Genomic DNA, 24,259 nt, shown 5'->3' on the forward strand with positions numbered 1-24,259 from the left:
TCATAACCCCGGCTCCTCTTCATCAATGAAGCTGATATGCTCTGTGGAGGACCTCCTCTCCTCCACCTGTCGCTCCCACTCTTGCATCTCCAGCTCCTGGGGATAAGTGACGGGAGCGGCCTCTCTGTGGCGGAGCTGTGAGTTACACCAAGGTGCAGTCTGGGTAGCTCCCTGACCTCTCCTTGCACTAACAAAGTCCAGAGACGAGGGCAGAGAAAGGGCGGAAGGGTGCAGGGAGACGGCGGGGGACACTGGAGGGCCAGAAGAGGATGGCCTCAGCCGAAGGTCTCCAGGGGAAGATGTGAGCGACGGGGGAGCGGAGCAGTGTGCGGATGGGGGAGGAGGGGTGTCCTGGGAGGGCGGCGGGGGGACAAAGCCACAGCTGCCAGGTCGGGACAGGTGGGGGCCTTGGCAGGTGGAAAGGGATGGCGAGGAGGAGAGAGACATGGAGAAAGAGAGAGAAGGTGAAGGGCTGTGAGAGGCCAGGGGAGGCCGGTCCTGCAGTGAGGGCAAAAATATCCCGTTACTGGAGGAGGCGTGCAGGCTTCGGAGGCCGGGGGATCCCTCAGGTAGTCCCCCCTCGGGTGAGGGAAGGTTGGGGTGGATGGGATCCTTGATGTTGCCCCCTGGAGGTTTGGACGCGAGCTGTGGCGATGCTGATGAAGATGAATTAGGCCTTTTGGGTGAATGGGGAGTTGGGAGAAGGCATCCTGGCAAATCCACACCCTCTGTGTCTCCACTGTCCAACAGAGAGTGGGTGTAAGGTCTCTGGAGGGGACAAGGTGTGACGGGGGGCGGCACCATGAGACAGGTGCTTGTTGATAGCTGGCTGGCGCTGCTAGGAGGCGGGGTTAAATTTGGCATCATGGTCATCAGGATTGGCTGAGGGGCTGTTAGGAGGAGCGGCTTAAGCAGATGTGTCATTTCCTGCAGCTCCTGGCTGAGTTTGAGGACATGTTTAGAGAGACTGTTCATCTGTACAGGGAACACACACACACACACACACACACACACACACACACACACCAAAACCAGATGAGGGTCAAACGATGCAAATGCTCTATCGAGTCTGTTCCTGCTCAGGAGGACATTAGGACAGGCAGGAGGTACTGACAAAGATGAAGTGTGTAAAGCATGATTGTTCACACACTCAGCATAAATACTGTTAACAGACAGCTATATAATACATGCTACACACTCAGAGAGCTGCACCTCTGCTAAGGCAGCACAGTCCATCTACATCTGCTATTTCAATATTAGAATTTAATTTAATTTGCATCTGGAAGTGGATCTAGAGCAGAGCATACAGTAATGATAGACTGCCATGCCGCCATGCTGACGGTGTCCATGGTTTTGAAGACCTCAATCCTGTGCAGGAGTGCTGGGGCTTTGTAAAGGATGTAAACTTAAATGCTTAAATTTTCAAGAGAGTCTGACTTTTCACGACCAAGTTATTAATATTTGAATTGTTTCATACTGCTGTGGTGCCATCTGTAGGTGAAAAGCCATCACACTCTGTCAGTGGTCAAGGAACTACTACAGTCTTTGACCTCAGTAAAAGCAATCAATGGTGCAACACCGTAAAAATACTTCATTACAAGTAAAAGTCTGGCATTAAAAATTCTACTTCCAGTACGAAGAAGTCAGAAAAAAGACTACTAATAAGTATTAAAAGTAAAGTACCCATTCTGCAGAAAAAACGTGTCTGCCAATTATAGGAGAGCGATGTGGTTAATATGAAAGAAATGTCATGATAAAATATCTCTGGATATTACTAGATACATATTTGATGTGCAGCACTACATTTGCAGAAGAGTGGATACGTTTGTATGAGCAACAGTATTTCAGGCAGTAATGGGACTTCAGTGAATTACTGAACCAAGAAACAGTTCTACTTACTTTCCTCACAGTTTATGAGCTAAATTTACTTCATGAGCTGAATGAAACACGCTTGATGAACGGTGGTGCTGTAAACATTACAAATCAACCTGTTTTCTCTCAGTCCAGTGCTAACTTTCACCAGGGACACTTTAACTTCACACTGTGGGACACACACAGGTCTTACCAATAACATTAGCAATGGCTTTATTGTGAAACTGAAGCAGCTAAACAGAATTCAGCCATCGTTAATCTTATTATTTACACTTGTGCTTTACTCTGACATGTTGCTGCCTGTGGATGAAATCTGTTTAGTACTTTCTGACATATTCTGCTTACTAACAGACAGACAATAATCTGAGCCTTCAGGTGCAAACTTCTCACCTCCTCGGTCAGTTTGGACACACTCTGCTTGATCTCAGAATGCTCCCGGATCCCTGAACACAACAAGAACGAATGTGTGAACATTAATCCTCCAGAACAACTTATTATCTGTGTGTGTGTGTGTGTGTGTGTGTGTGTGTGTGTGTTACCTGGATATGGGGAAGGTGAGGCTGCAGGTGACAGGCTGGGACTGAACTCAAACTTCTGTGATGAGGTGGAGTTGCTCTCTGTTTCAATGCCGTCCACAAATCTATGCAGAGAGGAAGGAGAGAGAGTGTGCAGGGGAGGAATGAGAGTCAGGAGAAACAACTAAAAGAGGTGTAAAGTGAAGTGAAGTGAAGTGAAGTGAAGTGAAGTGTGCATCTGTGCTGAGCAGTATTGTCATTCAAACATAAAAAGCCCTCTATGGGCAGCTTTTGTTCACACACCACTGTGCAGTAGACAGCGTGTCATTAATCTCACATGGACACACTCACATCATCCTACAGCAGGAAAATCTATACACCTTCAACAGCAGCAGGCCCCCTGTGCTTTACATCCTACCGGTTACCATGGTAGCCTACACCGCAGCATCTGACTGAGAGGCTGTGGTCGAACTGGTTTCCTTCACATTTTTGATTATCATTACAGTCAGCAGTGTGTGTGTGTGTGTGTGTGTGTGTGTGTGTGTGTGTGTGTTACCTGGGGCTGAGTTCAGCTGGTGCGCTGCTGAAGCTGACCACCGGTATCTGCAGGGTGGTGGGGCGGGAATGCTCGGAGGGATTGCGGAACGGCCTGGGTGGCAGGAGGGGGGAGCGCAGGGGCGAGCTGAGCCCCCTGCTGAGGCGCAGCGGGGAGCGAGGAGTTCTGGACACCGAGTTCTGCTCCTCGTCTCCCTCCTCATCCTCACGGATCGATGGCAGCTTCTTCACCAAGCCGCCATTACTTTCCCAGTCCACCTGAGAGAGAGGGGGGGTCGAGGTTTGAATACAGTAACACTAGAATGATAAGAGCATCACAGCCGGTGTGTGTAACAGGAGCAGAGGGCACACAGGGGACAGGTGCTGTGAGCAGAGCGCAGTGGCCTGATCGGACCAGCGGGTGGCAGACAAACACAACCAGAGAAGAGTGAGTGTCTGATGTGCTGCACTCACACCACCAACGGCTGAAGTCCACCCAAGAGTGAGCATCAGTTATCATATTTATTGTCTTGAAAATACTTTGAGCCTCCTTTCTTTCATAGTTGGAACGTTTTAGTTGTAGTCGGCAACATTCATTTGTCTTGCTTTATCTTTAATTATTAATACTGTAATTATTCTAAGATTGATTTTCTGATGCTGCAATCGGTTCCACTGTTGCTTCTATTGACATAAGAAAATATGATTAATAAAGTGAGCACACAGTACACATTGTACTGTGGAGCACAGCAGCTGCTTCAACTGGGACTTTAAGGTAATGTAAGGCTCATTTCTTAGGTGGCTGACATAACAAGCAGAGTCTGGTTCTGACTGAGCTTTGCTCCAAACTTTGCCACCTACAGGGACCATCTGATGGAACATCAGACACATCATTCAATTCCAATTGTGACTGAATATTGTTTGGCCTCCATCTTTGTCAGACTGTAAAAGGAAAGCCTGTCATGCTACATTTGATACAGACTGCTGCATCTGACTTTTCCTCATCACTTTCTTCTCAACACACACACACACACACACACACACACACACACTCAGCTATTTTCCTGCTTATGCAGTGAATAATTTAGGCTTGTCTTCAGTGTTGATGCTGGGTCGCTGAAACTTCCAGAAATGACTAAGAAAGAAAACTCTGCTTAAAGAAGAAGATGTGCAAGTTAAAAGCTCTGTGTTTAGACTCTTAGAGTAAAAGAGCAGAGGAGAAGCAGGGCTGAGTGAGTCCCATCCCACAGATATCCCAAACCTGGGGTCCTCAGTGGTCACATGTTTATTGCTGTGTCATTGTTTTGTTCCAATTGTTCTGTGTGCTGTTATAAAGTGGTATGTTGTCTGACTTTACCTCCACATGCAGACCAACCTGTGACGTCTACTTTAAACCCAGCAGCTTTAGTGATGACAGTATACAGTGTATGTCCCTGTCTGCTGTAGCGCCTTCAGAACAGACAACACCTCTCATGGCCTAACGTAGAGCCACTGCTGCAGTGAGTAACGACTCTGTTTCATTCCTCATCATGCAGACAAGCCAACGCCCCTCCGCTCTCCCTTTTCCCTGCTCTCTCTCCTCTCCTTTTAATCAAGTCTCTCTCCTCCCTCCATCCTTGCCTGCTCAGCACTCTCTCTCTCTCTCTCTCTCTCGCTCTCCTCCTCCCACCGCCCTCCCCTCAGCCAGCCCCCCACTACACCCCCTCCCGTGCCGCCGTAATGTATTTTTAGTTCGCTTGTTCTAATCTTAGCTCTCAGTGCCAGAGGAAACCGAGGAGTGCTGTGCGATGCGGGGGTGTGATGAGGGTGCACTCGCTGCGTGTGCTCGTCTGTGTGAGTGTGTGGGTGTACTGACGCCTGCCTTCTCATCATGTATGTGTGATGGAGTCGGGCTCGTGTGCAGTGAATGTATGTAAGCTGTGTGTGACAAGAATGAACAAAGTGCTCTTATTTTGTGGTGCAGTGTGTGTGTGTGTGTGTGTGTGTGTGTGTGTGTGTGTGTGTGTGTGTGTGTGTGTGTGTATGTGTGTGTGTGTGTGTGTGTGTGTGTGTGTGTGTACAGTATGTGCAGGTGCAGACAGTATGTCCTCCCTGGCATGTTTCTGGTGCACAGATCGAACAGTGGAGGAACGACGGGTCTGAAATCCTCTGTAATATTCCCTCTTTGTGTGGCACAGCTTGGTGCAGCCAGTCGACTGGTTACTCTGACACATCGCATCGTTTCGCCCGAGGCTCCGGGGTCACGACAGTCAGTCTGCAGCCTGTGAATCAGCACGGAGGGACACTGGAAATACAACCATCCCTTAGACGATGGATCTTTTGCTTCCTCGTTTCGTACCCCGATCTTTGAATTCCTACTGTCCCCCTCCCTCTGTATCATCCTCTCTTGTATTTTCTTATCGAGTCCACACCGTGTGTCTGTCTGTTTGAAAATGATCCGTCATCCTTTTAAACACTCTGTTTACTGAGCGTACAAGGAAATGCTGGATATTTGCAGGCTCTCCAGCAGCCTTCTCTTCCACATATATGCAAACACACTCTCCTGGGCTGCTGGTACCAGAGGGGTTTTGCATAGATAACCAGGATGGACATCTGCAGCGCTGACCTTAGAGCCTTAGAGCTTGTGCATCTGGAATTGTGTCTCCTGTAGAGACTGCTACACACTGACATGTGCACACATCTGCACATTTGCACCCCACTCACACTCTGCAGTAAGAGTCCCATGCCTTGGAGAAACACATGGCATTGCAGAGGAAAAGGAGGAACTGAAGAAGAGCAAAACAGAAAATGAGATAGCCAACCCCCCCCCCGCCCCTTCTCCTTGGCTGGCTGGGCTATTTATATCGAGCAGGATCCAATCTTAGCAGCAGCTGCAGGAGCCTCAGCCAGTCAGGGACAGCCCGTGCTTCCCCACCGCACTATTTTTAGCAGCAGGACAGCTTCAAACAGCAGCGCTAAGCTATTTTTATCCCTATGTTTTGCTCCCTGTGCTGCTGCTGCACCAGCCAAAGGAGCAGGCTGTGTGTTCGTGAGCTTGATTGCAGTAGTTAAGAACAAGCACTCCAAAGCCAGGCTTATCAAATCATTACATGTGCACAGATCTGAGCTTTAACGGAGCGGTGAGGTGGAGAGGTCACACTCAGCTTTTATCCTCTTACAGAGAATGTCTCCATAGGCTGCCCAGCAGCATTAATAACATTTAATGTCTAATTTGTAAGGCTGCACATGGACTCATCTAGTGGGTTATATACAGCAGTGTATTGCTGCCATCATGAAATGGAAGGCAGGTGTGCAGATGGCATCAGGACGTCACTCGATGACGTATGGATGCATGCAGGCACAGTGGACATAAACCATGGCAACATATCGCTGCCACCATGACTAGAAATATTTCATCAGTGTTTTTACAAGATCCCCTTCACATTGAAACCAGATATTATTCACGTTAGCATATTTTCTCATCATTACAGTGTTGTAACAACATCTCAGCTCATCATGTCGTACACAGCAAACAGCAGGCGGTTCCCCTCTAGTCCTCAGTATTGGATAAAGTCAGGTTGATATTTACATGATCATAGATTCACATCATCTATTGAACTAAATTGATCAGTAGAAAATTGGATCTAAATAAAGAGGAAATACTTTGTTTAAATGGGACCTTCCAAGGTTTAACAAACCCATGGTTAAAAGTGGGCCCTCTAATCTGTTCAGGTCAACTGAAAATACTTTGACCCTAAAAGGGATCTGAGGCAGTAGACTAAAACACAAGAACACACACAAATCATTCATTTGCACTTCTTATGATATTACTGATATTACTCTACACCATGGCGTGCACTCACATCGGCCCCATGGCCCTCTCGCAGGTTGTAGGTGAGGTCATGCTGTATCTCGCTGATGAACTTCTGGGCGTACTCGGGGTAGAGTCGGAGGACCTCGCGGAGGCCCTTGAGGCTGATATACTGCAGGTCGCAGTAGGTCAGGGCCTTGACGTTGGCGTTGGTCTTAATCACCTGCTCCTTTGTCAGGGAGTCCGAGCCAATCAGATCTCCTTTACCTGGGGAGGCGGCCCGAGAGAGAGAGACAGGCGTAAGACATGGGGACACATTCTGTTTGAAGTGAGTGGGTCTATTCTGTCTGTCTCCACCTGAGGGAATCATTGAAGGTTAAAGGAATGAAACACGCAGACTGTCTGAGCTGCAGATCATCAAAGACAGAGGATTAAAGGAATGGACCTGCTAGGTTTAGATATGTATGCTTTGGGATTCATTGTTTTCTAAAGATCTACCACCAGCACACAGCAGCACTGAAGAGATTTAGGCTCAGATTTCTGACAGTCAAAGCTCTCCTCGGCCTTTGAAAACCGTCTAATGTTCCTCATCTTGGCTCCAGACCTCTGACCTCTGATTGCTGTACAAATTTCACTCATTTTTTTCAGCAATTAGTGTTGCACTTTTCCGCCAACCCAGCCAGTCAGGACATGTCAGCCTGTGCTGCGTCTCCTGTGAGTCCTCCAACCTCCAGCGTTCCCTCAAGGTTAAGGTTAGTTAGTCTTTCACTGTTTTTGAGCATTGAAAGATGTTGTTTCTGGTTCTCCTTCCAACACTCTGCAAATCCTCTACAGGATAAGTACACGTGGTTTTTCACAGAAAGAAAACTGTATGGGCAGCATTCACTATGTCTTTAAAGGTGTTTGAGGGGCTTATCTTTGATGACAGCCGGATGATGAAGAGAGTTTTGCCAGTAAATAAAACGTAGAGACGCTGCCTGTTGGCATTTCACAGCACAAGTAAACCACTGCGAGGAAGAAAAACTAGGGCATGTTATTATTCATCACACCTATTTACACTTCAACAAACAGTATGTCCATGCAGTACTTTCATTAAGATTATTAGCTGAGCACACAGCATGACGTCAAAAAGAAAACAGACATGTATTGTAGTGGCATTTGACAGACAGACAAAGACTGCTTCTGCACAGCAGCACAACTGAGAAGAGAAAAGAAAGAGAGAAAAAGAAAGAGGGGGCCGGAGGAAAAGAAGCAGAGAGGGAACTGAGAGGGCGCCGAGACAAGAGGGCAGGGAGGATGAGCTGGGACCTAACATCACTGACAGTGTGGAGGCAGAGCGAAAGGAGGGAGGGTGAGAAGATGAAGCAGAGGAATTAAAGGTGAAGGAGAGGAACATAAGAAGGACTTATGTGGGGGTGGCTGCAGACTGGCATGGGCTGATTGAGAAGAAATGGATGGGCAGGGGGGTGAGAAATCTAGAAAGAAGGGGGAAGGCAGGGTGAACGGGAGGCTTGGAGCCTCCTCTCCCCTTTAACCACCTCCACATCCTGCTGTCGCTGCACTCCACAGTCCAACGGTCCTCTGCATCACCCCTGTTTCTCTGTGCTTTTCACATCACTCACACTTCTGCTCCTACATTTCTTTTCATTCCCCGACAGGAATGATGGGTGGCAATGGAGCCGAGAGCGCGGGCAGCACCGGGGAAAGCTTTTAATCATAATCACAGAAAAATGTTGAACCGAGCTGAATAATTGAAAGTGACATTTAAGAGTGTGTGTTCGTCTAGTCGAGTCTTCTGTGTGTGTTTGTACCTGCAGGTCTGAGTACAGGAGAAAGAAGCTGGTTTTATCATTGTGTCATTCCTCACTGGTTGTGAACGTGAAACTTCAGCTGATATTTTCTACGTCTTTTGAGAAAAGTAATGACTCTTTGGGAAGATCTTCACAGCAGCCGTAGGCCTGATGGGGGAACCACAATGAAGGTTTACCTTCTCAAACTGACATCAAACCTGCTTTCCTCCTTCAGCCATGTTAACAAATCAGGCAGCTTGGCCTGGCAGGGGGTGTGATTAAATAAAAGGTCAATTTGTCTGACTTACGTCACATGCCATTAATTTAATTTTCAGTAATACATCCTTCCATACACTGATTTGGTGTGATGGCCGAGGTAAAGGTCAATTTAACATCAAATTTACAGGCTGATGTAAGTGTTACATCACTCTTTTAATGACATTTGCAGAAAATTAGTCTTGCATTAGTCTTGCATCATTCGTAGTTTAATCAGGCATAACATGTGTTGTATACAGCCATTACAGAATACATGTTGAACAGAGGAGTACAGCCAGCAGCTATCAGATAAGGCCTGGACTATATGGAAAAAGAATCGTGGATGACACAGTTTGAACCTCTGCAGTGTTTTTAATTGGTGGAAATAATTAATTTCAGTCCTTAAATCATGATATTGCTCTTCCCCCTGTGCTATCTCTGTGGGGAGAGGAGTTCAGCTTTGATAAAATGGATCTTGTACATAATTATATTTTCTGGTAACTGGTGTGTGTGTGTGTGTGTGTGTGTGTGTCCATGTTTCAGAATTTGTAAGCACTACACAGTGTGTGATATGAGCTTGAAAATGTCTCCTGTGACTCTAATTGGCTAAATGCTCGGTGACACCCAGAGGTCTGTTGGGTCAGACTGGCCTTCAGTTTAGCATCAGCACCAACACAGTATGGATCCTGGGGGAAGGCTGTACGTGCACGGTAAGGGATGGACTGAGTGTGTGAAGAGCTTCCTGGGCTCTGCTCCATCCACACTTCAGCATGAATAATCAAGGTGCTTTAATAATGTAAATCTATTCATTATTAATACCAGCACAGCACCGCATTCCGCCTATTGATGTGTGTGAGTGAGTGTGTGTGTGTGTGTGTGTGTGTGTGTGTGTCATGATCAAGATCAAATATGGGCTGGGGGCTTGGCATTTGAAGATAAATCCACTTCATGTCACACACACACAGAAATGCAGGCACACAGGTACAGGCGTTAATTCAATACATCTGTCGTCACCACGCTCAAACAACTGCACACGATATCCTCCCCCTTTCTCCCTCTTCTCTCCGTCTATCACTCACACATTCACACAAACACACCAAAGGAAAGCTTGCCCAGTTTTCTTGATCAGTGTTGCAAAGCCTTTGAAGCACATCCAGAAGAAATTAGACTTCATCCAGCGAGACAGCCGACTAAAAAAAATCCTTCTAAGCTGCCGTCACAGGTGCGTCATCAGGTCTGACCACACGGTTTCTAAATCTTTAACACTCACTGCAAAACGTTGGTTGGTTCAGATTTTTTGTCTCTTTTGTTCCCTGTTAACATAACTAACACAACTAAGGACTGTTACTTCTGCTGCTGTGCTCAGTCAGGATGCTCTACAGCAGTTCTGATGTTTAATCAGATTCCACCTTATATACATTCATTCATGCTCCCTTCAGAATGAACTGTAATACCTTTGGTGATCCCTACTGTCATTTTTTATTTTGTCCAAAATAACTAACTAATGACATTCCCATCAGCCTTTTGTTGCTCCCAAGCGTGCTGCTATGCTGAGATGGTGAACATGATGAAGATTATACCTGCTGAGCACGAGCGTGTTAGTGTTTAGCTCCTCCAACATCACCTGTTGTGATTTCTCTGGCCACTAGAGGGCTCTGTAACGTGACAGTAAACACACCACACGTGGTTTTAGGGGACCTGCTCAAACGGGAGATGTTACCATTTTCTTTGGGTTCAAGTGCAGCAGCCACGTGAAACAGATAGAAAAGATGGAAATAATTCACAGCACAACAAGGAAGGAAAGAAAGTGGCTCTTTACTTGAAAATGAAGATACTGGAGTAAATGGAGTGCGACGTGTACTGAGGTACAGACATGACATGGGATGTGATAGTGGTAGTTGTGATATTTGTGGCTGTGGTGGAAGCAGCAGAGCAGAGCAGAGCAGAGCAGAGCAGAGCAGAGCAGAGCAGAGCAGAACAGAGCAGAACAGAGCAGAGCAGAGCAGAGCAGAGCAGAACAGAACAGAGCACGACTCTCTCTGGCTTTTTTCCACCCACACACTGTCTGCAAATCAGTCCTGTTTAATATTAGGCTTCGCTGGAACGCAACTCCGCCTTCACATCCTCAGAGACCACTGTGAGTGAGGACATATGATCACACCATTTCACACACGGCAGTAACGGCAGTGTACACACACACACACACACACACACACACACACACGCACACAGAAACATTTTCCTCACACAGTTATGAAATCAAAACTCAATTTCAGCCTGCAGTTTATCTTCTGGGTGCAATGCAATCTACTCCAACAGAACACTCACGCTCACACTTTTACATACTGTCGCACTGTTCAAGAAATGATTTCCAAAGACATTTTTAACCATTTTATGTGGCTAAAACATCTCTCCTTCTGGAGGTGTTTGGTGTGTTGAGCTGTGCCGACACTGTGTGCTTTCTTTGACAAAACACACCACAATGTTGACGCTGTGCAGATGCTCACACTGAACCTAACTGGATTTGTCCGTTACAAATTTCCATTAAGTTTTATTCAAACAACATGTCCTAGTCCTCAAAGAAGGAGAACGAAGGAGACAGACAGCGTAAAGAAATTCTTCCTCCACTCAAACTGTGAGGCAGCCGACTAACATTTCAGCCATCAGGCCAGAAATCCAGTCCAGCCAGATTTGTTATGATTTGGGTAACTAATCAGGTGCTGTGACTCCCCTCAAACAGCCCCTCAAACAGCCTGTCAAACAGCCTGTCAAACAGCCCGTCAAACAGCCCCTCAAACAGCCCTTCAAACAGCCCATCAAACAGCCCATCAAACAGCCCCTCAAACAGCCTGTCAAACAGCCCCTCAAACAGCCCATCAAACAGCCCCTCAAACAGCCCCTCAAACAGCCCCTCAAACAGCCTGTCAAACAGCCCCTCAAACAGCCCCTCAAACAGCCTGTCAAACAGCCCCTCAAACAGCCCCTCAAACAGCCCCTCAAACAGCCTGTCAAACAGCCTGTCAAACAGCCCCTCAAACAGCCCCTCAAACAGCCCCTCAAACAGCCTGTCAAACAGCCAGTCGGCTGGAAATTTGGACCAGTTGCAAATGTCAGAGGGGCAAACAGTTTGTGGTTAAAATTGATCAGTTCAGTTTCACACTAATTGATATAAATCCTTCTAAAATCCATATGTGCTCTACAATATGATGTTGTTGCAAAAACAAAGCAATGATGATGAGAATTATCTGCAGAAGGTGGGAGGCACCTGCAGAAACAGCAAAAGAAGCTGAGCAAGACCTATTTTCCCATTTCTCACTGTCTTATGTGTACTTTCAGGTTTTCAGTCAGTTCACTTCGTTTTAACCCTTTAACCTCCTCACCAAGAAGAAAAGCAATGAAAACATTTATTCTTTATATATTTTATTTCCTTGGGGCACTAATTACAAAAATCAATGTTTCCTTATGAACAGACTCCACATTTTTTGAAATATTGGCCTCTACCAAACGGTTGAGATGTCGTAAGTAAAACATGTTTTCAATAAGATGTAGTGAGTCAAGATGTGCTCTACCATGTGGTTGAGCAGGAGGTTAAAGGGTTAAGACCACCAGAGGTAATATTTGAACCCAGGATCATACTGCTAAGATTTCTCATTGGCACCTGCCTAGTTACAAAAACACATGACGGCCCACAAACCTCAGCAGAGGACTAATGACAGCTGCTGGCTGACAGATAAATATTGTGACAGCTCGCACACCAACACTGATCAGATTTGTTGCACCTTCATATCTTTTCCAGGAGAGCTCATTGCTTTCCAGGACACATCGTTTTAGTATATTTTAAAGACGTTCCTTTGAACATTTTGAACATTTTCCCGGAGGCGTGTGTGAAGCCTGAACATAAACAGTGAGCACAGAAAGTGTTCTCCTAAGACAAAGTCTGTTTCCTGGAAATACTTTCAGACACATCTTGTTGCCTCTGTTAGCAGATGAAGTGAAAGCCTCCTCCAGCAGGTGCTAACAATTCCTTTGTTGAAAGTCACATCTTTTCCCTCAGATTTCCTCTGATGAAGTCTCTGAACATGGTGCTGGGAGTTTAACACACACACACACACACACACACACACACACACACACACACACACACAGGTGCTTGTTTATTGATAGTTATTGACTGGTAGCTAAAAACCGTCCCTGTGACGTGGTGAGCCTGAGAGCACGTTACATTCATTCGCTCGTCTCTTTCCTGATGTGTTACCCTGTCATATGTGAGGCCTGATAGCAACACTTCCTGCCTCTGTTTCCACTCTGGATCCTACAGTTAGTCTGTAGAGCTCACAGGGTCAACACAGTGGGACGCTGAGAACTCTGTGTGTCTAAAGACTGCTGAGAACTCTTTAAGAAACAACAACAGCTTTTATCAGCCCTCAGACCTCCCTGTTGTTCACACACACACACACACACACACACACACACACATATAGAGACACACACACACACACACACACACATAGAGACACACACAGACACACACACACACACACACATAGAGACACACACAGACACACACACACACACACATAGAGACACACACAGACACACACAGACAGACACACACACACACACATAGAGACACACACACACACACACACACACACACACACACATATAGAGACACACACACACACACACATAGAGACACACACAGACACACACACACACACACATAGAGACACACACAGACACACACACACACACACATAGAGACACAGACACACACAGACAGACACACACACACACACATAGAGACACACACACACACACACACACACACACACACACACACACACACACACACACAGACAGACACACACACACACACACACACACACACACAGACACACACAGACACACACACAGACAGACAGACACACACACACACACACACACACACACACACACACACACACACACACACACACACATACACACACACACACACACACACACAGTGGGAGGACGCCGGAGTATCAAGAGAAAACCCTCACAGACAAACCCCACGTTCAAACTGCAGAACCAGCAGGTTCAGACCAGGAACATTCTCGCTGTGAGGACATCACTGCACCACCGTGCTGCCTGCAAGGCAGAAGCTCAGAAATGAAAATAAACATAGTTGGTGACTTGACTAAATCTTCTATTTTCTATGATCCCCATGCCCGCAGCAGTTAAATACCGTTACCAATCACATTCTCTGATCTCTAAATTCATCTGGAATGGCAGAAGGCTTTGCAGTCGGCTGTGAACACACCAACACTCAAAGCCCTCTGGAGGTACCTGGTACCTGATCTTAAATGATCTAACTGGTCATTTCAGATGAAGTCATTAACAGCTTGGTGTGATGAAGAAGCTGCTACACCTTGGAGTCGGTTAGAGCAGGAACTAGAAATACCACACACGATGGCAGATATACTGTTAGGTGGAGTGAAACCTAGATTAGCATGTAGAATGTTCTCTGTAAGTTTGGTCTGATTTGGTCTGATGTAAAGCCAGTCTCTGTGACTGTTCTCCAGTCCATGTTTTAACGATAGTTGGGCCTGTGGTTGAATCCAAAGCCTTCAAGATCTGTATGACAAATTCAATAAAATCCTGATCACAAAGAACACAGACACACGTTAGCCTGTTTCTTACCGAGTGTTCCTCAGATGAATGATTCTCACCTTCATTAATAATGTGACACAGTGTCCTGCAGATCATAATCATCCCACATCCTCTCATTAAGCCTCAGTTTGACAAGTGAAATCAGGGGGTGCTGTGTGGTGTATCACCAGTTTACACCTAATTTACTTCAGATAATAGACCACCCTTGTGGCATGTAGTGTTACAATTTGACATTCAAAAAAAAAATCCAATTTCACACTTTGTAAAAGCTGTGAAAGTCACGTCAGCTTTTCATCATCACTGTTTGACACCGCCTCTTTCTTAATTTGAAAATACTGTTGTGGTAATTTGGGGAAACATATCAGGAAATGGTTCAAAACCAGACCAAACTTTTGTGGATGTCAGTTTCTGAGCCACAACAAAGTGTCCTGATCAGATGACGTGAGCCTTCAGCTCTGTGATGTCACACTGAAGCAGCTGTTGTTGACCCCCGGCCCCCCGGCCGGCTGCTTCAGAGGAGCGAGGACTCAGACATCATCAGTGACGGGGGGAAAGAGTCAGTGAAACCGGTTTGTCGAACATTTTGAATCAGTTCAGCAAACAGGCAGAAATGTGGCCAAAAACTTTAGGCAGATCTGACAGACAGATAACAGACACGACAAAACGCAGCACGACAGCACAAAGCTCACTGAACAGCATCACGGTAAACATGTCTGTGTTCGCCACGATCCACAGCGTGTACATGACTCACCCAGTATGGCCAACACAGTGTTGTCTTTCAGGACCTCCATGGACCCCGAGCAGACAAAGTATATGGCCTGCAGAGCGTCTCCCTGCCGGATGAGGAACTCGCCCGGAGCGCAGAAGGAGGTCTTGATGATGAGAGAGAGGGAGCGCAGGCAGCCCCTGCTGGCTGACTCAAACAGGGGCAGCTGGAGCAGCTCCTTGTTCAGATGCATGGCAATGTCAGCCCTCAGCTCATCTGGGAAGTCCTTCAGCAGCTGTAATACAATGGGGGGGGGGGGTGGGGGGGGGTCACACTTAACAGATGATCCTCCCTAAAAGATCCACTTCAACTAAACAGCAGGCGTCCACAGTCTCTTACAAAACTCTGCCATCTTGAATGATCTCAGAGCTGTGATCCCCAAAAATGTGTCTGAAGGGAAAATATGGAGCAGAATGAAAGTAAATAAAGCTTTTAGATTTTGACCTCTCAAACATTAGTGTAACTAATTACATTATACTGCATTCACTGGTGAAACAAGCCAAAATTCACAGGAACTAGTTCCACCTGTGCTGCTGAAAAGGGTCTGTGAATGGGATTTATTTGGGATGATAAAGAACACTGACAAGATGATATACGTATATGTATAGTACAGGAAGGAAAAGGTGTTCATCTAGTAAACAGATCAGTTAAATCTCAAATATGAAGAATCCTGCAGCTGAGCCTTGTGTCTTTAGTTCACACCCTTTATAAAGTCATTCCAGTAGGAAATCCTAAAGGGGCAGCGAACAGAAAACGTTTCTTTGAAGGGTTAGTTCATTCGACATGAAACAGACAAAAAGCCTAAACATATTTTCCCACTGGTGGCATCAGTGTCCCCGTTATTCAGGACAATCCACAATCCTCAATGTTTTTATTGACAAGATTCTACCGAACGCAGAAAATACTGAAAACTGAAAACAGTAAGATCTGTGGAGAAATTAGGAAACTTGAACTTTTCAGTTGCCTCCTCGTGTGCTTTCCCCTCCACTGTATTGTGGAGATGAAAGATGTCAGAGGCAGACATCTAAAAACCTCAACCACTGAAATTAAAACTATTTGCAGGGCAAGAAAACACCAGTGATGAGAGGGTATTTGAGTGAAATGAGCCTTTAACGTTAATGTATAGTTGTGGTGTAAAGTGGAAGAGTGTGTCTGTGAAATCAGAGTAAAGAGGACAGCACTGACACAGACGTACACTCTGTGTTAGGTGTGTGTTGAAGTGACATGAAGTCCTCTCTCTCCTCACCTCACTGACGTCTATTCCGTTGTTGACAGACCAGGTAGTCTGGAAACACTCGAGCATGCGCTGCTCCAAGGCCTTGGGCAGCCGATGGACCCTGATGAAGTCCTTCAGGTCCTTGGTGCGGGTGTGGTAGAGCGAGCGGCGTGAGTACATCCTCTGGATGATGGCCGTCACGTTACCGAACACCACTGCGTGCATCAGTGCTGGAGGCAGAGGAAGGGTGTGTATCTTCACTATGATACAGACTTTTGGCCACATTTGATTGGCTTTTATCTAGAACGGTCCACAGGAAAATCCCATAATGCTTCAGCACAGCGGGAGGAGTTAAAGGACGTCTTCATAAGCCGCAAGAAGTTGAAAAGCTCGGGGCTTAAAAGGACTTAGCTGTTCTAAAACCACTGCAAAGCACTGCCTCCAGCAGATTACTGCTTTCACACAATGACAGGAACACACTACTGAAATAATAATAATCCCAAAGTTGAATACATCTCTTATTTCTGGTGAGCAAAATACCAATAAGAACAACTAAATGATTATTGTAAAACCCCAAACAGCTGTAATCTCAGCATGAGCAGTCGCTCTGCTGTTAGCACTGAGTGCTGGAAGGACTGGAACTGTCTTATCATGTGCTCTCCTACTGCTACTAGTGAGTCTTCTGCATAGCAGGTTCAATTGTTGCCCAAGTAGAAAAGCTGTTGAACCACAGGGCACTTACACAGTCCACTGACACCCAGACTAATAACTTTATTTTAGGATGACTGCTCCTTCACCTCACATTTTGGAAAAGTCTTGGGGAAAATCTCTTAGTTACAGCTGAAGGGCGCACAGGGCAGCTCACCGCCAAAGAACCCTGAACTCAGCATGACGACAGAGTTCAGACAGATTAATGAAGCTATAGTCTCGTCTCTTTACCCTGTTTCTCGCTTCCTCGTTTTGCCCGGCTTACTCTGCTTTGATAAATTACCATACTCACATCACTGTGGGTGCATGCTTATTAAAAATCACTGCAACCCAAAAAAACACCCTCAACAAAACCCAAATTTAATTAAAGGACATGAAAGGAAAGCTTTATTCTGTGTTTTCCTTGTTAGTAACAATGTGCCTGACTTCTGTGCTCTGCCACCAGCATTCAGCCTCACACTCAGTGCCCAGCTGTTCTAGGAAATCAGTGGACATTGTTCCCAAAGTTTCTTTGATGACTTTAAATGGACCATAAATCACAGTATTTATCTCACCAAATAACCTTTTCATTCCTCTCTTTCTCATTTCTTCTTTTATTGCTTTCTTTCTGAACTGATCAGTTCTCTTCATTACGGATGTGCATCAGCAGAATTCATAGCCCTGACAGGCAGTACTGAATCTAATGCATCCAACACATAGCACATGTAATATAATGAAGAAATGAAGTCAGGCACCACAGAGGCACAGGCACCCCCCCCACACACTCAAATGTTAGATATTTTAAACACACTCACACACACACACACACACACACACACACGCACACACACACACCTGTGTCTCACCTCCTATGAGCATGGTGCAGATGGAGAAGATCTTCTCTGAGTCCGTGTTGGCCGACACGTTTCCAAATCCCACACTGGTGAGGCTGCTCAGAGCAAAGTACAGAGAGGTCACGTAGCTGCTTCGCATTGACGGGCCTCCACCCAGCACCCCAAAACCCCCGCCCCCAGTGCTCGTCCCCGACACGGCCTCGCCTCCCGACATGTTTCCGTAAAACTGGCTGGAGTTCCAGGAGCCCTGACCCTCTGGCCCCGACACGTCCCACTGACTGCTGTTGGCTGGGAGGCTGCTGACTGTGGGGGGGGCCTCCGTCGTCAGGGAGGACAGGAAGTAAGGGGTACCCAGACGCTTGGCCAGCTCATGGAGCCAACCTGAGAGACAGAGAGGAATTTAATTTTCCATTTAACTACCAACAGGTGCAACGAGTCAGATCTGTTTCAGACATTATTAGTCCATTACTTCCACAGTTAGAGCTGGACATTCCCTGTGCTGTCCAGCTTTTGGTGAAAGACCACCTCTGCTCCACTTCATTTATTCAACAGCTATAAATACTAGTTTGTTTGATTTTACACACAAAGCACAGAATCAACCTATAGATGTTTGTATGACCTCACAGGGCTTTTTGGTTCTGTGGATGATTTGACGAAGCTCTGCTCAGATTTACATTGTGTCACCTATAAGAATGATGAAGCTCTAAAGTGGTGTCATGTTGTACAAGATTATAACTTGTGTGCATAAAATATTTTTGTTGTCCATTTTGCTGGTAAGACTTTTGTACTTTTTAACTTTTTTAATTACCAAGACTTCACATTATGGTGCTGCTGCTTTAAGTTAAGGATCTGAATACTTTATCTACCCCTGTAGGCGTCTACAACTCTGGGGTAAGAAAGTGAGGAAGACCAGAAAGGAGGAAAGAGGAAGAAAGGGGAGAAAATAGGGAGGAAGGATGAATTATTGGAAAACAGTGTTGGTGAGTAGCTGTTTTTCCAAACCCAGAATCAGAAAGAGTAAGAGAAGGGATATGAATAATACAACATGGATGCATCCATTCATTGATCTGCAGCATCACACACTTCAGGCGAACAGCTTCGACCTTGTCTCCGTGCGTGTGTGTGTGTGTGTGTGTGTGTGAGCTCTCAGACAGCCTGTCAGTATAAATAAGCAGAAGTGACAGTCGAGCTGTGAGCAGAGTCCCCGCCAAGCAGCTAAACCAACAACATTAGAGGATTTAACACCTGAGTAGTTTCCTAATTACTGAGTCATTAGTACGACTTAACCGCCACCATCCTGAGGAAATGCAGATCTGACTGAGACGGTACATGGATGCACGCCTGTGGATCAAAGTATAAAAACATGAAGCATTTTTTTGTCCTGTCAGTGCACAAGGGAATGTGTCTGCATCTCTGAAGACACTCAGACGAGGTTTCACTTTCTGACACTGAATTAGTGAGAGCGTGGTGTGATGTAAAGAAGTAATCAGGAACTGACCCAGTGCACCTTTTAGGTACTTGTACTTTTATTTTATGCTACTCAATACTTCTAATAAATTACATTATTATAAGATATGATTAGTGGTACAAAGCAGCTTCAGGTGCACTACCACGTCTTAGTGGACTTGAGGAGGGAAAACCCTGATTGTTTGTAACCAGCGACAGATTGCAATCAGATTTGTGGGGCTGGCCAACAGAGGCGTATCTATATTATGTGGCTGAGTGTAAATCAAAGTGTCATCTGGATTTTATCCATACATGAGACACAAATGATGAGCCTTTCTAGTTTTTGGTGGAGACGGTCCAGTGTAGCCTCTCTGTCCAAGGTGCTGATTCCTCCTCCTGTCTGCAGCACAGCTGGCTGGATTCACTTGGGAACTGTCCATTGTCCTGAACACCAGTATTTACAACAGTAACATTCATCCATTATCTATACCACTTATCCTTAAGGGTTGCGGGGGGGGGGGTCCCATCTGACTTTGGGTGAGAGGCGGGGTCACCCTGGACTGGTCACCAGTCAATCACAGGGCCGACACACAGGGACAGACTACCATTCACGCTCACACCTACGGACAATTTACCTGCTGTCACCAATTAACCTGCATGACTTTGGACTGTGGGAGGAAGCCGGAGTAGAACCTGAGAAGTCAAATTCAAACCTGGAACCTTGTTGCTGTGAGGCAGCAGTGCTAACCACCACACGACAGTGACGTTTTGGCCTGAAATCAGATTATTGTGATGCAGCTGCTGTGTTCAGTAGGTTTGCTCATGCACAATTCAGTTCAGTTCAATTTCCTTTAGTCATCCCCATGAAGGCAAAGCAATACAAAAAACTGTTAAAATGCACAGCTGAAATTGCTACATGCCAGGTGCATCAGTCTTTGGTGAGGAAGTGCAAAGGTCAACCAGAGGGATCCGTTAGAACTGAGATTTCACAGGAGGATGATTTGATTACATGTCTGTGGTGCCAGAGACCTTAAAGGGAAACACATTATCTTGGCATCTTGGATCTTGGTCAGTGAATTGGACAAACAAAGTGTTAACTCTCTCTTTTTAAGCTGTAACAACATCATGTTAGCAACTGTTTAGTGAACTTTGACCATTAACCAACTCATGTTGTTGTTGCTGTGTCATCGTTGACCTTTGAGGAAATGCAGAGATTCCAACATGGAGGAAGCTGCATTATATTAACTGTCTATACCTTCTCTGCCAGAACATGAACTACTCCACAAAAAAGGCATGCTTTACAGTCAGTCGTGACACAGCAGTCACATCTCTTGAATAAACTTTTTTTAACTGTCTGGTTAGTGACCAAGTGAACTGCTGTGGTAATTTAGCAAGGTAGCACACAGTGCGACAGTTGTCATTACCAACCAGCTTGCAGCTACCCCTGCATGTGGTCTCTACATCACCACTTTCTGGTTAAGACCAGGTTTTTACTGTCACAACCCTTTTTGACACAAATGTAGATGAATGACATTCAGTCCACAAAAGACATCATGGAAAATACAGGTTACACTTCAGCCTGAGCACGTGAAGAGTTAAATTGCATTCAGATGAGCACGTCTGTCTAGAAGGTTTAAATACCCTCCTGTAAGCTTGTCTGCTGACAGCCTTGACGGGGAAAAATACACGTTATGATTACAATGCTAACTCTGCTCCACGGCTGATACCGCTCACTGTGACTGTCACTGCTGTTTACCTCTGTCAAACATGTCCTGATACAACAAATCCACAAGCTGAGTGGCCTTCTCCTGACCACGTGGCACCCACCCACCCAGCCAGCTGACTGTTGAGGCCACTGTGCCTTAAAGTATGACGCTGGTGATATCTACATTTTTTCTTATTGTAAACAAACCCAATGAAAAGACCCAAACCAACAAGTGATCCACCAGAAGTGTTGCCTGCTTGGATGGATGCACTTGTCCCTCTGTGGAATAGAGCCCAAGTAGAAACACACTGAATATTAAAAACACAACAGTGAGCTGTTCTGTTGCACTATAATACTGTTTATGTTGTGTCAGTACTACACATGAAACGTCCATGGTACCTCTCTGTCTGTCCACTGTGACGTGTCCGTTCAAAACATGCCGGGCCTCCAGGACTGCTGCTAGCAACCTCCTCTTGAACTGCTCATCCAAATAAACGTTCTGACCTTTTATACGTAGTCATTGTTAAATGTTTGAGTCAGTTAGTAGGGCTCCCCTTTCAATACACATCACAGTGTGTACTTCTGGCAGTAGTAACGTACTACTGATAAATACACCCTGTAGATCTCACGAGCTCACACTCACCACTGCCCTTCGTGGGTCCTCAACAATACATCCACCGAGGATGAAGTCGTTTGGATGGCCAGTAGTCGGACCGACGGACATACAACCATACATAGAGACAGACACACTGTGGCTTGTGTGTGTGGTGACTACAGTTCCACGTGAGGCTCTAGGGAGTGAATGGATGTGGCTCCACTGCCCCTGAATTATTGATAGCTCCTCTCCCAAGTACCAGCCAATTGACTGACAGACGGAGTAGTTAAAGCCATGTACATGCCGATATCAGCAGCGTAGTGTGAATCACAGTTGGTGTCACAGAAAGGTAAAATGAGGGGCCGCTGACATGAGCTGACTGCGGTGTTACTGTCTGCCATTATGTGGTTTGCTGAAAGGATAATGACATGGTCTGGTACAAATCAATGAGGGGGGGTGGAGGCAGGAGGGAGAATGAGACAGTGATGTATAGAGCACACTGAAAACAGAAAATGTAGAGACCTGTTATCTGTCCATGGCTCACAGAGTCATTATCACTGGACTCAACAACATGCTTGTGTCTGACTCTGATCTTCGCCCTGGATCACTGTTCACACTCCCAAGCCTGTCTGCTTGTGCATGTTTACAGGTTTATCACACTGTTTGCCAGGGTTTCATGTCGCCAGCAAGATTTGAGATTCCCCCTGAGATATGCTTGTTTAATATCAACGACGATGCGTTTTATTAAAAGCATCGGTCGTGCTGAAAATTGCGACGCCTGGGGGGCATCCCTCTGCATAACTGTCTCCATGTTGAGGACACAAAATTACTGACATCACTCTGCCGAGGGTAGATGTGTGTCTTCTTAGATCAGCCTTTCAAACAGGACGAGAGGTTAATGTACAAATGGTTAAAGCTGAACCCATCTTGTCATACTGAACCACAAATAGGACGGAACATTAAACTTATAGTATAATTGTGAAGAGTGATATAATATCCAATCTTTTCCAACTGTGATGCCGTAGATTTGCTCAATTTACCCAAATGAAGAATGTTGGCGTGTGGAAGGATATTTACAGAACATGCAAAGTCTGTGACAATTAAGAACGTGAGCGAAATATAAAACTGTACATCTAAAGCCTTCCACCCAGGAATAATGGACGATAAAGCTGCTTCTGAAAGTATATCTGGATCTGAGGAAAGCACAGCTTACTGTAAATACCTCGTGGCCTTGACAACGTGGCAAAAAGTCAACGTTATCAAAGTGGCTTCACTAATTGTGGTCTGTGTGGAAGACTGCCGTCCTTTAAATAAAGGTCCAGTCTGACATTTGGGGAAATACGCTTCATTTCTCTGTTGTGGAGAGTCAGATGAGAGGATTGGCATCACTCATATATCTGTGCATCACAGCCAGCAACTGGTTAGCTTAGCTTAACAAACAGAGTGGAAACAGGGGGAAGCAGTTAGCCTTGCTCTGTCGGAAAGTAATAAAATGTGCCAACCAGATTTTTTACCATAAATAGAAGTTATTATATTAACAACCAGACTTCAGGAAGTGACTGCTCATGGCCAAGAAATCCTCCAACACCTTTGTGTGAAGCTAAGCTAAGCTAAGCTGACGTTTGACAGACAGACATGAGAGTGGTTTTCAATCATTTAACTCCCTGCAAGAAAGCGGAACTATTTCTTTTCTTCTCTGATTAAAATTTTAATTTTAATTTAAAAACACATGGTGACAAGTAAAAGTCTTGGATTCAAACTGTACTTGAAGAATTTAAAGTAAAAGTGACTCAATATGTGATCCCTCTCACAGCTTTAAATGATTGGAAATGGATTATTATTATTATTGTTAATACATTCACATGGAAGTGACACTTTAATGATGCAGCTGGTTGAGCAGGAGCAAAGTAATTTATATAACTTGTGTTGGACATTTTCATCTTCAACAGTGTATCATACTATTAAGATCAAACTATCAGACTATTATGACGACATGTCTTGTCCAAAAAGGTTTCATGTGAAGTAACAAATAAATGAAGTGGAGTAAAAGTCAAAAGTAGCATAAAATGGAAGAACCCTCATAAAGAAAAAGCACTTCAAACTATACTTGAGTAAACGACACTGTGTGTGGGTGAATAAAGTGTGCACTAACCGATATCCCAGGAGCCAGGACTCTCGATCTCCCTGCGACCTATGAAGTACCAGACGCAGGCCATCCAGTGGGCCAGCAGGGCGAACATGGACATAAGCAGAGTGAGAACCACGGCGCTGTACTGGGAGTACCGCTCCAGCTTCTGCAGCAGCCGCAGTAAACGAAGCAGCCGAACGGTCTTCAGCAGGTGGACCCCAAAGTACTGCACAGACAGACACACACTGCATCAGCTCACACACACACACACACAGTCTCAACCTGCAGGATTACTTACACATAAAGGAACTAGTCCGTTCTTGAGCACGTGAATTACAGCTTTTGTAAAAACAACAACCTTTTCTTTCATTATGTGCTCTTAGTAATTTGCGAGTGTAGTTGACAGTTTTATTCAAAAGATGGATCTTTAATTTATTCTTAACATCAAAATCAA

The 24,259-nt window shown here is 45.5% G+C and overlaps 1 protein-coding gene across 1 annotated transcript in view; it reads right to left on the reverse strand.

The window, feature by feature from the left end:
- Positions 1 to 24,259, reverse strand: part of kcnh3 (potassium voltage-gated channel, subfamily H (eag-related), member 3) — a 110,575-nt gene continuing 86,316 nt past the window's right edge. The window contains exons 7-15 of the mRNA XM_070838252.1: positions 23,830 to 24,031; positions 17,944 to 18,312; positions 16,421 to 16,620; positions 15,160 to 15,409; positions 6,761 to 6,975; positions 2,944 to 3,200; positions 2,412 to 2,512; positions 2,263 to 2,315; positions 1 to 975 (exon numbers count right to left, since the gene is read on the reverse strand). Of these exons, the coding sequence (XP_070694353.1) occupies positions 1 to 975; positions 2,263 to 2,315; positions 2,412 to 2,512; positions 2,944 to 3,200; positions 6,761 to 6,975; positions 15,160 to 15,409; positions 16,421 to 16,620; positions 17,944 to 18,312; positions 23,830 to 24,031 (2,622 nt within the window). The remainder of the gene's footprint in view (positions 976 to 2,262; positions 2,316 to 2,411; positions 2,513 to 2,943; positions 3,201 to 6,760; positions 6,976 to 15,159; positions 15,410 to 16,420; positions 16,621 to 17,943; positions 18,313 to 23,829; positions 24,032 to 24,259) is intronic.

The sequence above is a fragment of the Pempheris klunzingeri genome, chromosome 10 (assembly GCF_042242105.1).
Source record: "Pempheris klunzingeri isolate RE-2024b chromosome 10, fPemKlu1.hap1, whole genome shotgun sequence".
Taxonomy (NCBI): Eukaryota; Metazoa; Chordata; class Actinopteri; order Acropomatiformes; family Pempheridae; genus Pempheris; species Pempheris klunzingeri.